Consider the following 15,196-nt stretch of genomic DNA (forward strand, 5'->3'; position numbering starts at 1 on the left):
ATGGCATCCTTTAATTTGAGATTGAGGAGGCAAGCATGAAGCTCGTTCAACAATCTAAGCTCTTGAAAAGAAAAAGGGTATGGTTTTTCAAGGAACATACTCCTTCCCAACTCAAGGAAAATCTCAATGGACTCAAGAAAGTGCAGCTACCAAGGCAGACAATTGGGTAGTTTATCTCATGGAAAAACCATCATTCAAGTGTTTCACACTCCTAAACAAGAGAGAAAAACTTGTGAAGAGCAAGTTTATTTATTTTTTTCTTTTGTTAACGATGGACCCTCCTCAGGCCCATAATTTGAAGGATGCACTAGGCGGCAAGACCCATTGTAATCTTCAAGTAAGGTCCTCGTAAAATTTTGGGCGTAAAAAAAGGCCATGAAAAGTAAATTTTATAAGTAATGGGTTTCACATGAAGGCCAAGGTACCTCTAGGTCGTCAAATTTGAAATCCAAGGCAGGGTGATTTTGTTTTGGTCTTGTTTAATGCAGATATTATTGGGTCAAGTTCCGTGCAGTCACAAATTTGTAGTTGGAGTGGTGTTTCAACTTTGTACGGTGATTGACGTGATCTTCTAATGTATTGCTTATGTCTTGTGCTCACTTTGAATTGTTTTCTATTATAAAAGTTTGTCGAGTTACTTCTAATTTTTGGGGGTTAGTTGCCAAGTTTTGCTCTAATTTTCAACCAGCTCGGGAAAAGGTTACTCGTCGCTATTTGGTAAGACTCCCACATGTGAATGGTGGCTATGCTAAGAGACTCTCCAGTGAGGCATATTTGATCTATGCACCAAGACCCTTGTACCTCATTTGAGCGGTACCTTTGAAACATACTCGCATCAAGCTACACATTCAAGCTTATGACCTCGCCCCTTTCATGAGGGCCCACATTGGGGGGCGGCCGCGCCTAAGCGTAATGTCATACAGGCTCTACTTGCCCAATGAAGCCTGTTCGTTAAACGCGCTTTTGACTGGTTCGCTTTCAGCAGCCTATATTACGTTCCTTTATTGGACGCAAAGGCACACCTCTTCTTACATAGAGCTTGCGTTCTCTGTTGAGTACCTGTGGTGTTTGGAAGCACTTCTCTCTCTCTCTCTCTCTCTCTCTCTCTCTCTCTCTCAAGCGCGCGCGCACACACACTCCTCTCACAAGCTGCTACATCCCGGCCACCTCTTCTGATTGTTCCTGCTAATCATTCATTCATGAAGTCTTTACTCCTGTTCCTTGTCGTGATCTTGAGCTCGCAATTGGCACTGCAAGCTTTGGCGTATAGTAATGATTGGAATGCAAGTAATTGCAACGAGCTTCTGAGCAGCTTGGACATCCCGGCGGACATAGAGGTGCCGTCCGGACAGAAGCTACAAGTGGCGTACTACGCAGACGGGCTGCAGCACTACTCCTTCAACGGCTCCGACTGGTTGCTCTTCAACGCTACGGCGGACCTCTACCCGCTTGAAGGCAACAGAAGCAGAAGTGGATCGCAGGTGGTGGGCGGGCGCAAGCTGGGCGGCGGCCACGTCGCGGCAAAGAAGTCGGTGAAGAAGGTTGTTGCAGGGCAGCACTTCTTTTTGGCGCACCCGGACGCAGCCGGAGGGCAGCCCTCGTGGGAGACGTACCTGCCCACCTCCAGCCTCGTCACTGCCCGCTCTCTGCAGGCCGTCACCGTCGACCCCGACAGCATCACCTGGAACCTCTTCGAGGCCACCTCCCATAGCGGCAACAAGTAAGCTCTCGTCACTTTTAATCAAGACTACAATTTAAATCCTAACATATCAAAATGGGAAAAACCACCTCTGCGGAAGCTCTATATAAGCCCACATGGTCTAGACTTGATATCAGCTTCACGCAGTTGGTGTGAATCTATAGATTCTCTCCTCATTGTGACCCAAGTTGTCAATGTCCCTCAGCTACGGGGTGAGCATAATGGGATCTACGGTCCACATCACCCCACCCTATTATATCTACGATCAAGAGTCGAGGATGACCTCGAATCTTGATCTTGATTTTCTAAAAAACCTCGATTTGCAGGCACAACCCTCCGGATTCAAATGGGGCATCCCAAGCTTCCAAGCACAACGCTCTACCTTACGCTCATATGCGATTTGTGAAATATAAGCAAATCGAGGTCATCTATGTGAACCCAACATCGCCGGTGGCACGAACGAATCTCAACCTAGAAGTAATCTGAGCTGCTCGAGATTAGATTACTTGAAGCCTAGCTCATTGTTACCTTTCATCTTGTCTCCGCTCCAAGAGTAAAGCCTAGTTCAAGAAGTTATTAAAAAACTCTCGAAATTTAAAGCTAATGATGACTTTGGAAGGAAGGGAAAACATGAAAATAAAACGCTATGGATGTCCATGGGCAAGCCCCAAAAGTAGGGTTGCATGAGTGGGTTTGCTAGTCTAATAGCAAAAGGGCTTCCAAACCTCACTTAGAAGTAACATTGTTCTTCAATCTTTCAAAACCTACCTTGGTACTTATCTCAAAATTATGATGATCATGTGCAGGGACTTGCTTGGCGCCGTCACATACTTACAACGACTTGCATCCAAAGGTGGCCTACCTCCTTCCACCACAATTGGTGCTAAATTTGGGGATGTGCATGTCACCCCGTACTCCATTATATATGTCTTCTACATCAAGGCTGACTAATTCACCCAAGAGTCCAAAGTTGTGATATTCTCCATTCTCTTGTGTAAAGGCATCTTCCCAAGCCACTACTTCACATTGTTTACTTACCAACTTTTTCTATGCCTATTCACTATCTGTAGTCATGTAACCTAGTAGGTAATTAGATACTTTGCGCATTATTAATTATATCATGCCATTGGCACCATGACTCTTGTATTCAAAATTAAAATTTAAGCAATGACAAAGTTTCAACCTTTAATATAAATGAACAACATTAGACATAAGCAATGAAGTATTTTGAATCACTTTAACAAAATGCCATTGTAGGTTGCTTCTTGTTGGTCCAAGAAAAAGAATCTAAACCAAGTGAGACACAAAACCCAATAATCGATTCCCTTGAATCATTGTAATCTCTAGCCCAATTTGAACAGCACCAGCCCATCAACGTATCACGCTTGTTGCATCATGTGATGGTGCATGTGAGAGTACCCGTGCATGTGACCCATGATGTACGTAAGTACCCGCATCCCTTGCTTCCATTAACCACTCTCACATGGCCTATTAGAGAATCCATTCATCACAACAACTGTAAAGCTGATATAAAGTCTAATGTTTATGAGAAAGATTAAACTCCCCACCACAAGCTTCTTGTACTTCTTGATGTCTATAAGTGGTGAAGCATCCTCAACAAAAAGATTCATGTTCACCTCCAAAATCATGAATATGGACTTAAAGATAGTCATCTCAAATGCTTTAAGATTTAACCAAGCATAGTCTTGCTATGAAATGAAGATCTTACGTAGATCCTACCAAAACTATAATCCCAAGCAAAAATGCATAAGTCTAACCCAAGTTTGTCGTCTGATGGCATCTCCCTTATTTGTTGGATCATGTCTTCATTGTCCTGTGTGATGTCTAAGCCATCTACATACAAGGCAACTAAAACATGTTCTCCATGCCTCTTTAAAACATACAAGCTAGCAATGAAACCACTTTTAGTAAACTATAAAACCAATCTCTTTAAAATATTTATTTATCCTATGATACCATACCTATGATATTTGCTTAAAATATTTGTTTATCCTATGATACCATGCCCTTGGGGCTTGTTTCAGCCCATACAATGCCTTCTTAAGTGTGCATAACTTGTTTTTTGATTAGGGCATATCAAATCTTGGCAGTTGTGCTACATACACCCCTTCCTTGAGATGTCCATTTAGAAACGTTGATTTGGCATTCATATGAGAAATTGGCGGATTGTTATGAGCATCTAAGGCTAATACCATGAGGCAATTTGTCATGCTTGTTGTAAAGCAAGGACTTTAGCATAATTACGGCCTACAACTTATGAGAAACCCTATGCAACCCACCTAGCCTTATATTGTTAAGTGAACCATCAACTTTTTATCCACCAATCCAAACCTATTTGGTACCAATTACTTTTGGCTTTGATGGCCCACCCATATGATTGCAAGTGTTTTTCTTCATGATGTTGTTTTACTTTGATGGCATTGAGCCTCTTTTCACTTTACTTTATCTCAAGGCCTTTGTGAAGATGTCAGCGAGACCTGATCATGTGTGTTGACATAGGCCGAGTCGATGTCGCATGATGCCAAGACTCTCTCCCTGATGAAGTAGTAATGTACCTCAATGTGTTTCAGGGTGGTTGCAAGATGAGGTTATCTAGTTTCATGTAGTGGGCGCCCTTGGCTTTAGCTGGAAAACAGGCATTTTTTCAAGAAGAATAGCCAATCTCTCATAGTTAGCCAAGGAGTTTCACTTCAAGGTCTTCTAATGAAACATCATATGCAAAGTTGGGCACCTAAAACTATAATCTGATCGAATATCCAATAATTACAAATCCCCTTTTCTTTGGGAACCAAGTTTGTATACAAGCCCTGTCCTAGGTTTAGACAGGTACAGTGAATGTGAGTAAATTGCCTATAACTTTTACATTATTACTCATATGATGTTCTCACTTTGCATATCACAAATACAAATAACATAGAGCTTAACTTGATTTATGGAGTAATTTTTGATGTGTTCTACTATTTTCTATATTATTTAAAAGGTATTAGAATTGTTAAAAAACATACTATTTTATCTTCCCACCACATCTACCATTTAAAATGCTCAAATTGTATGGATCTAGTGATGATTAGATTGGGAAAGATTATTATAATGTAGGTATAAGGTAAAATTACAAATCTAACGGTTGGATTTTTGTAGATTTACTTTGGAAAATTTATTATGACTGTCAGAGGCCCATTAAATCAATAGTAATTTAATTCTAGAAAATTAAATATTGAATCTTTCAATCTAAAAACTCAAGGGATCAATACTCTTGTTGCCATGAATTTATTAAAAAAAATTTAGCTTGAATTGAGTATGGGAAGGTCCATTTTCAATCCTCCCAAGTGAAAATTCCCATATTGTGTCCACTCTCTCCTTTTCAAGTCTAAAACCAATCCTAGTTAGGTTTGGAAATCTAGGCTTGGTAAACTTCACAGCTTAGGTTTCATTCCATGTGTGAGGCTTGGGTAGGCACAAATCTTATGTATGCATGCCACTTTATGTCCACATGAGCATCGAGAGGATCCACATAAGCAGCTTGCCACCTCCACCCTCCATGTCAACATAGTCAACCTAGTTGACTCCCCACCTCATCATCCTAGTCATCATTAATGCCACATCATCTTGCCACCTTTGAATGCCACCTCGCACATGGTGACATGGCATGCCACATCATGGAATTGCCACATCAACCATAATAGTGCCACATGTCAAGAGAATGCCACGTGTCATACACGCTTGTGACACGTGGCATATCCTTCCCACCTCCCCTCTTTTTTCAAAAACATATTTTTGGAAAAGTTAATTTAGTAATTTAGAGAAATAGAATATAGAAATTTAAATAATAAAATATATGTAACTTATTAAATAAAAGAATTTAAAATCACTAATTTTAAAGGATTATATTTTGGGATTAGATCAATAAAAATATTATTAAAGATCATATTATTAATTTAAAAAAAATTAATTTAATATTTCTTGAAATTTTTTTATGTAAAATAAACCTTTGAATAAAATTTGAAAAAAATACTTTATTTAAAAAAAGTAGTTATATAATTATAAAATAAAAGATATCTTTAAAGATATATTTATACATCTAGTAATGATAAATATTTAGACTTATTAATAAATATTATAAATAATATTGATTTTTAAGTGGATAATAGTTTATCTTTAATTATCTTTACGTTTATCTTAGTTATCCAATCAATCTTAGATAGGAAATCCAATGAGATTTGAAGTGGATAACCTATTTTTCCTATATAATCACACATCTCTAGTACTATCCCACACTTATCTCTAGTACTATCCCATCATTGAGCCTTTATAATATTTTCTCTCTTAGCTTCCTTGAGAATGGGTTCTCAAAGTCGTAGGAGTCGGAGACGTGATAGGACTAGACTCCCCCCCATCCACCAAGTTCAAGAGGAGGAGAGGAGAAGGGCAGCTCGTGAGAAAAAGAGAGAGTGGAGAGCACGTCAACGAGCAACACCTTCCGCTGGCGATGATCCAAGCCTTGCTCCTCCTCTTCCACTTCCTCTCCCTACGCCCTCTTCCCCTCCACTACCCCTTAGTTTAGATAATCCACATGAACCCGCCCTTCTTTGAATAAAATTTGAAAAAAATACTTTATTTAAAAAAAGCAGTTATATAATTATAAAATAAAAGATATCTTTAAAGATATATTTATATATCTAGTAATGATAAATATTTAGACTTGTTAATAAATATTATAAATAATATTGATTTTTAAGTGGATAATAGTTTATCTTTAATTATCTTTATGTTTATCTTAGTTATCCAATCAATCTTAGATAGGAAATCCAATGAGATTTGAAGTGGATAACCTATTTTTCCTATATAATCACACATCTCTAGTACTATCCCACACTTATCTCTAGTACTATCCCATCATTGAGCTTTTATAATATTTTCTCTCTTAGCTTCCTTGAGAATGGGTTCTCAAAGTCGTAGGAGTCGGAAACGTGATAGGACTAGACTCCCCCCCATCCACCAAGTTCAAGAGGAGGAGAGGAGAAGGGTAGCTCGTGAGAGAAAGAGAGAGTGGGGAGCACGTCAACGAGCAACATCTTCCGTTGGCGATGATCCAAGCCTTGCTCCTCCTCTTCCACTTCCTCTCCCTACGCCCTCTTCCCCTCCACTACCCCTTAGTTTAGATAATTCACATGAACCCGCCCTTCTTGAGTCCTCTCTTCTACAAGAACCCACCCCCCCTCCTTTGGGCGCCCTTCGTGTGGATAGGAAAGAACTATCAAAGTCAGGGGCACATCGTCGTGCCCATGCAATCTTCCATTTCTATTTCAAAGACCTCACGCCTTCATCACAGGCATGTGTGCTTGATGCTTTGATTGATCTGCCCAACATGGCCAACTGCAGGGCGCTTTCCGACATTGGAGGTCGAAGAGAGAGGAGAGCTGGCATGGCGGTGTTACAAAGTGTTCATCATTCCTATATAGTTAACAAGAAGAGGAACTCTACGAACGCTTTGGCTGCTCGACGGGCTATTGTGGCAGCCATAAGTAGCTCCCAAATGAAGGGTAAGGTTAGTGCCACATCTCGCATCCTTTCCATAGCACCACACGCACTTAGAGTTGGGTCTATTAGGCGACAAAGTTTAGATGCCAATGAGGTTGGTGCTATGTGGGCGAGTAGTGGTCGTGTAGCTAGGCATGATCGCCTACTAGATGAAACCACTAGAACCTTGATAGAAAGTTTTTGGGAGGAGAATTGTCGTGCATCGCCAGTTTTCAAGAAAGCTTTGCGTAAGAGAGTGACAAGAGGAGTGTTCATTGAGCACGGTGCTTGCTTTCTTGAAATTACCCAAACTGAGTTGTATTCTCAGTTTGTGGCTTCGTATCCAGAGCTGAAAATTGGGCAAAGGTCATTTGAGGGGTGTAAGCCTTGGTTTGTGAGGTACTCACGTCAGCGTGACACATGTTGTTGTCGCTACCATGTTGAGTTCAAACTTTTTTATGATGTGTTCCGTTCTCTTAGTGGGCATAGAGAGTTGCCTCGTAGTCCACGTGATTTCATCCACTCTCTTTTGTGTGCACGCACGGAGGATGCCCAGTTCCATAGGATGCCTTGTGTGGAGAGCAATTGCACATCATGTGGTTCACTTGCACATCTACAGATGGTAGATCTTGATGCAAGTAACCAAGAGATAGTGGCATGGCAACGTTATGAGTATGTGACACACCAGCTCCAGAGTGGTGGACAGTCCAGGAAGTTGCAGCTCGTGGACAAACATACACCACGTTGTCACTTCACAGCCACATTTAGGGAGCAGATCTACCCCTACATACGGCACAATCATTGTGCCACAAGTGGCAAGATCGTCAGTTCCGAGCATGCCTAGCAGAGTTTCCTATGGTGTGGTCGTCTTTGTGATTGATTTTGCAGAGAACTACACTTTCACACCTTTTCAGGAGATACAATCTGAGTATTACTTCTCAGAGCAGGTAATGGTTATATTTTGTAATATTTGTCTTATGTTTGAGCTACATTACTTATTTGATTTTTTGTGTCCTAAACGTATGTATTGCTTACCTCACCAGGTTGCTATTATGGTCCACATTAGCTATCGACATGCAGAGGCTCATGTAGATGGGATAGCGAGTACCCCCGAGACCCGTGTCATTATTCGAGAGTATCATTTCTATATCAGTGATGATCGTTCACATGATGCACATTTTGTGCAACACTGTTTTCGTCTCCCTGACGATTTTTTAGGAGATTGTGGGATCAGACATGTCCAGCGATGGGTTTGGTCGGATGGTTGTGGCACACAGTTCAAGTCATCACGTCAATTCTATTGGCTCTACAGGTAGTACTTATGGCTTTCTTACATTTACAATTAAACTAAATTCACTAGAACATCTTAAAGAAAACAATAACTAAGACTATCTTTTATGGATTTATAGGTGGCATGTGCAATCTAGTATCCCAGTGATTTGGTCATTCTTTGAGACTGGTCACGGGAAGGGAGAGCATGATGGTGCGGACGCGTGTGTGAAACGTGCCTTAAGGCGTCATGAGCTGCGATAGGATGCTCAGCGGTTCAGAGATGCGGGCCACGTAGTCGAGTGGTGCTCCCAACATTTGTGTGGGAGTGCAGCATCATCGTACCCCAAACGTGATGCTCGGATTGTCAGGAGATTTTTTTGGCATGTGGATGGTGGCATGATTGACCGTAGAGCCTCCCACGATTGTGACACAGTACCTGGCACCTTGGGCTTACATTCCATCAGGAGCACGTGCATGGCGGCCCCCACGATTTACACACGACGGTTTGCATGCTTCTGTGGAGCATGTATGGATGGCGATTGGTCACATTGTGCCTCGAGAGGATGGGCAGATGCATGGATACAGACATTCCTCTCCCCCGAGCATCCTTCACATCCATTGGTGTCTGATGAGCACACAAGTCCTGCGTTCATGGTCAGTTATGATGACCTGACAGATTTGCTACAGGAGGGTGATGTATTTGCTGTTATTGCCAGTGAGGGAAATAGCGAGGGAGTAGACTACTATCTGATGAGTTGCACTAGGCCAAAGTGCATGCTTGACCAGGATACAGTGGATGATCATGGGTTTTCTTATGACGCCCATAGCATGATTGTGGCAGGCCCCGGTTCTACCAGCAGATTCGACTTCATCGGGGGAGTCTTGAGTTCCAGCAGTGGAAGTGGGAGTTAGAGGCATTTCAGTTCTCTCATCTAGTGGTTGCTACCAGGCTCACTCTTGTTCGAGTACAGAGCCGAAAACACAGTTCTCACCCTCGTTTTCGGCTTCGAGTGGACGACCATGAGAGCATTCTAGAGCAGTTGAGAGCTAGAGAGGGTGATGCTGACTAGATCTCTATCTTGATAGTGACTAAACTCAGACTAGCTGGGTTAGCTCACTTACATTGTACTTAGATTTTTGGGCAGTGACTAACCTCAGACTAGCTGGGGTAGCTCATTTTCATTCTGATGTACTTATTTGATGTTTATATCATTATGAGTTTTCTCATTATTGAGGATCATTACATTTTAGTTGATGTTCTTGATTTTACTATATTTTTTAACACTTTGGCTATCATATTGTTTGTTGAAAATCTCCATGCCATCGTACCCAAACATGCTCCGATAGGGACCAAACTTTGCAAGCATGTGGGGGTGGGTCCCCCCCACATGCTTGCAAAGCTTGGTCACAATCAGAGCATGTTTGGATGCCCAGTGCGGGTTTTTGAAGTCTCTTGGTGCTTAAGAGGCCATGGAAAATCCGGGCCTTCCCCATACCATCGTACCCAAACATGCTTTGATTGTGACCAAACTTTGCAAGCATGTGGGGGGGACTCACCACCCCATACTTGCAAAGTTTGGTCCCCATCGGAGCATGTTTGGGTACGATGGTATGGGGAAGGCCCGGATTTTCCATGGCCTCTTAAGCACCAAGAGACTTGAAAAATCTGGACTGGGCGCTCATTACCAATCCAAACATGCTCTGATTGTGACCAAACTTTGCAAGCATGTGAAGGGGACCCACCCCCACATGCTTGCAAAGTTTGGTCCCCATCGGAGCATGTTTAGGTACGATGGTATGGGGAAGGCCCGGATTTTCCATGGCCTCTTAAGCACCAAGAGACTTGAAAAATTCGGACTGGGCGCTAATTACCAATCCAAACATGCTCTGATTATGACCAAACTTTGCAAGCATGTGGGGGGGACCCACCCCCACATGCTTGCAAAGTTTGGTCCCCACCATCGGAGCATGTTTGGGTACGATGGTATGGGGAAGGCCCGGATTTTCCATGGCCTCTTAAGCACCAAGAGACTTGAAAAATCTGCACTGGGCGCTAATTACCAATCCAAACATGCTCTGATTGTGACAAAACTTTGCAAGCATGTGGGGGGGACCCACCCTCACATGCTTGCAAAGTTTGGTCCCCATCGGAGCATGTTTGGGTACGATGGTATAGGGAAGGCCCGGATTTTCCATGGCCTCTTAAGCACCAAGAGACTTCAAAAACCCGCACTGGGCGCTAACTACCAATCCAAACATGCTCTGATTGTCACCAAACTTTGCAAGCATGTGGCGGTGGGTCCCCCCCCCACATGCAAAGTTTGGTCCCCATCAGAGCATGTTTGGGTACAATGGTATGGGGAAGGCCTGGATTTTTCATGGCCTCTTAAGCTCCAAGAGACTTGAAAAATCCGGAGACTGGGCGCTAATTACCAATCCAAACATGCTTTGATTGTGACCAAACTTTGCAAGCATGTGGGGGGGACCCACCCCCACATGCTTGCAAAGTTTGGTCCCCATCGGAGCATCTTTGGGTACGATGGTATGGGGAAGGCCCAGATTTTCCATGGCCTCTTAAGCACCAAGAGACTTGAAAAATTCGGACTGGGCGCTAATTACCAATCCAAACATGCTCTGATTATGACCAAACTTTGCAAGCATGTGGGGGGGACCCACCCCCACATGCTTGCAAAGTTTGCTCCCCACCATCGGAGCATGTTTGGGTACGATGGTATGGGGAAGGCCTGGATTTTCCATGGCCTCTTAAGCACCAAGAGACTTGAAAAATCTGCATTGGGTGCTAATTACCAATCCAAACATGCTCTGATTGTGACCAAACTTTGCAAGCCTGTGGGGGGGACCCACCCCCACATGCTTGCAAAGTTTGGTCCCCATCGGAGCATGTTTGGGTACGATGGTATGGGAAGGCCCGGATTTTCCATGGCCTCTTAGGCACCAAGAGACTTCAAAAACCCGCACTGGGCGCTAATTACCAATCCAAACATGCTCTGATTGTGACCAAACTTTGCAAGAATGTGGGGGTGGGTCCCCCCCCACATGCAAAGTTTGGTCCCCATCAGAGCATGTTTGGGTACGATGGTATGGGGAAGGCCTGGATTTTCCATGGCCTCTTAAGCACCAACAAGAGACTTGAAAAATCCGGACTGGGCGCTAATTACCAATCCAAACATGCTCTGATTGTGACCAAACTTTGCAAGCATGTGGGGGGGACCCACCCTCACATGCTTGCAAAGTTTGGTCCCCATCGGAGCATCTTTGGGTACGATGGTATGGGGAAGGCCCGGATTTTCCATGGCCTCTTAAGCACCAAGAGACTTGAAAAATTCGGACTGGGCGCTAATTACCAATCCAAACATGCTCTGATTATGACTAAACTTTGCAAGCATGTGGGGGGGACCCACCCCCACATGCTTGCAAAGTTTGGTCCCCACCATCGGAGCATGTTTGGGTACGATGGCATGGGGAAGGCCCGGATTTTCCATGGCCTCTTAAGCACCAAGAGACTTGAAAAATTCAGACTGGGCACTAATTACCAATCCAAACATGCTCTGATTGTGACCAAACTTTGCAAGCATGTGGGGGGGACCCATCCCCACATGCTTGCAAAGTTTGGTCCCCATCGGAGCATGTTTAGGTACGATGGTATGGGGAAGGCCCGGATTTTCCATGGCCTCTTAAGCACCAAGAGACTTGAAAAATCCGGACTGGGTGCTAATTACCAATCCAAACATGCTCTGATTGTGACCAAACTTTTCAAGCATGTGGGGAGGACCCACCCCCCCATGCTTGCAAAGTTTGGTCCCTATCGGAGCATGTTTGGGTACGATGGTATGGGGAAGGCCTGGATTTTCCATGGCCTCTTAAGCACCAACAAGAGACTTGAAAAATCCGGACTGGGCGCTAATTACCAATCCAAACATGCTCTGATTGTGACTAAACTTTGCAAGCATGTGGGGGGGACCCACCCCCACATGCTTGCAAAGTTTGGTTCCCATCGGAGCATGTTTGGGTATAATGGTATGGGGAAGGCCCGGATTTTCCATGGCCTCTTAAGCACCAAGAGACTTGAAAAATCCGGACTGGGCACTAATTACCAATCCAAACATGCTCTGATTGTGACCAAACTTTGCAAGCATGTGGGAGGGACCCACCCCCACATGCTTGCAAAGTTTGGTCCCCATCGGAGCATGTTTGGGTACGATGGTATGGGGAAGGCCCGGATTTTCCATGGCCTCTTAAGCACCAAGAGACTTCAAAAACCCGCACTGGGCGCTAATTACCAATCCAAACATGCTCTGATTGTCACCAAACTTTGCAAGCATGTGGGGGGGGGATCCCCCCCCACATGCTTGCAAAGTTTGGTGACAATCAGAGCATGTTTGGATTGGTAATTAGCGCCCAGTGCGGGTTCACCCCCACATGTGGGGGATCCCCCCCCCACATGCTTGCAAAGTTTGGTGACAATCAGAGCATGTTTGGATTGGTAATTAGCGCCCAGTGCGGGTTCACCCCCACATGCTTGCAAAGTTTGGTCCCCATCGGAGCATGTTTGGGTACGATGGTATGGGGAAGGCCCGGATTTTCCATGGCCTCTTAAGCACCAAGAGACTTCAAAAACCCGCACTGGGCGCTAATTACCAATCCAAACATGCTCTGATTGTGACCAAACTTTGCAAGCATATGCGGGTGGGTGCCCCCCCCATGCTTGCAAAGTTTGGTCCCCATCAGAGCATGTTTGGGTACGATGGCATGGAGATTTTCAACAAACAATATGATAGCCAAAGTGTTAAAAAGTATAATAAAATCAAGAACATCAACTAAAATGTAATGATACTCAATAATGAAAAAACTCATAATGATATAAACATCAAATAAGTACATCAGAATGAAAATGAGCTACCCCAGCTAGTCTGAGGTTAGTCACTGCCCAAAAATCTAAGTACAATGTAAGTGAGCTAACCCAGCTAGTCTGATTTTAGTCACTATCAACGGCAACCCAATCAAAATCGTCATCTCTAACTGCCGATCGACGTGCGCATCGAGGCTACTGTGCACGTCGAGGAGGCTGTGCCGGCTGCGGGGGTCGTCGAATGTTTGCGGGGAGATCTGCCTCAAAGGCAGGATCGTGAGCCGGTGCCGGTGTACTCGGGAGCTCACGAGTCCCAAAAGCTGCTATATGGCCCTCTCTCTCTCTCTACGTCGTGCTGATGCAAGATGCCTCTATCTGTAAACCCAAAATCTATAATCTGCAATGGTACGTGTCTGCCACTCTGCTCGTGTAAGCTCCTCTGCTGTAAGGACACGCTGCTCATGAGAAGCAGCACTGCTGCTAGCACCATCACCCGAGGTGCCACTAGGGCCAGCACCACCCACGCGCTCATATGCTGTGATCTGGCTCTCATGTAGGACTCTCTGGTAAGCATCAAACTCATGTGAGCTCCACTCTATCTCAGGAGGCACCTCAGGCTCCTGGGCTCTATCGTCGAAGGCGTCGAGTCCCAAGTCAATAGCTGATGTAAAATCAATAGGCCTGCCAGTCCTGGCATCTACTCGAACGAGGCCTGGGTGAAGATCATCGATGCCCAAAACCTTGTACGTCGCTAGGTCGACGCGTGCACGGCAAGAGGGGCATGCTGAGAACCGGACTAGCTCCTGGGTGATGCAAGACAAGTGGAAAATATGTCCACATCCCAGGGCATATCCACCTGTACTATCAATGTCCTCGATACATAAAGCGCAACACGCATCACGTAGCAAGGGTGGTGCATCCTGCGGGAGAGGTCGTCGAAAAACCTCTGTGAGACAGGCTGTGGATATAAAGGTAGGTAAGGCACTGTCACGTCCGAGGATCTACGAAACTCTCGAACATGCAGCATCAACTGCTCTGCCCTATGCTGGGCAATCTGCTCCATAATCTGATGATGCTGTGCCTCAGCTCTAAAGCTCTCTACCTCGGTCCGAGCCTACGCAAAAAAGTAAAGCATTAAAATAATTCATTAGTCTCTCATTAGGTATTACTTAAAGAAATTTATAACTTAGGACCTTAATTATAACTCTTTTACGTGCAAGAGAAACCTACCTGCTGGATGTTGGACTCTCTCAGATGCTGTGCCTCTGCAGTAGCTGCCTCTGCCATCTGTAATGCAGCTCTGAGGCGGTCAATCTCCGCTCTCGCCTCTACCAACTCCTGAGTGAGTCTCTCAGTGGTAGGTGTGGGAACCTACATGACACAATCAACCATGCTGCTCATGTAAAAATATAGAAAAGTATATATAAACATGTAGATAAATGACCAAAAAAACTTAAGACCTAATATATATGTAAATACCTCGACATCTGTCGTCGTCGGTATAGATCGTGAGAACAGGCGCACCACGTGCTGGTGGATGCTCTCCGTGGTACTCTGTACGTCAATGCCGACCTGGGTGCCAAGAGCCTCTACTGTCGACAATGGCACAAATGAAGGATCTGTGGTGCTACACGAAGGCTGGTGGAGGTCGCCTACCCTGGTCCTGGAGACGGCCTCGGCCAGCACCACCACCCGAACGATGGCTGGTGTAATCCACCTCCTCCCCTAAGACAAACTCCGCATATAACTGCTTTGCGAAGTATATGGGAATATGGCGGTTGTTCGGCATCCTCCCATATGCGGCAACATATCGACTA

General features: G+C 44.4%; 1 protein-coding gene across 1 annotated transcript; it reads left to right on the forward strand.

Annotated features, from left to right (window-relative positions):
• Nucleotides 1-1,038: 1,038 nt before the first annotated feature.
• On the forward strand, nt 1,039-2,790 carry LOC147628760 (uncharacterized). The gene is made up of 2 exons (XM_086814240.1): nt 1,039-1,720; nt 2,506-2,790. Exons 1-2 carry the CDS (start codon nt 1,200-1,202, stop codon nt 2,648-2,650), a joined length of 666 nt encoding a protein of 221 aa, XP_086670366.1. The 5' UTR covers nt 1,039-1,199; the 3' UTR covers nt 2,651-2,790.
• Nucleotides 2,791-15,196: the final 12,406 nt, after the last annotated feature.

Source organism: Cibotium barometz, chromosome 19 (assembly GCF_041138505.1).
Source record: "Cibotium barometz isolate CiBa-2024 chromosome 19, ASM4113850v1, whole genome shotgun sequence".
NCBI lineage: Eukaryota > Viridiplantae > Streptophyta > Polypodiopsida > Cyatheales > Cibotiaceae > Cibotium > Cibotium barometz.

Excerpts from the sequence above, each read along its gene's own strand:
- LOC147628760 (XM_086814240.1), top strand. The coding sequence starts at position 1,200 with ATGAAGTCTTTACTCCTGTTCCTTGTCGTGATCTTGAGCTCGCAATTG. Across the intron at positions 1,721-2,505 it reads ACCTCCCATAGCGGCAACAA|GGACTTGCTTGGCGCCGTCA; the intron begins GTAAGCTCTCGT and ends GATCATGTGCAG.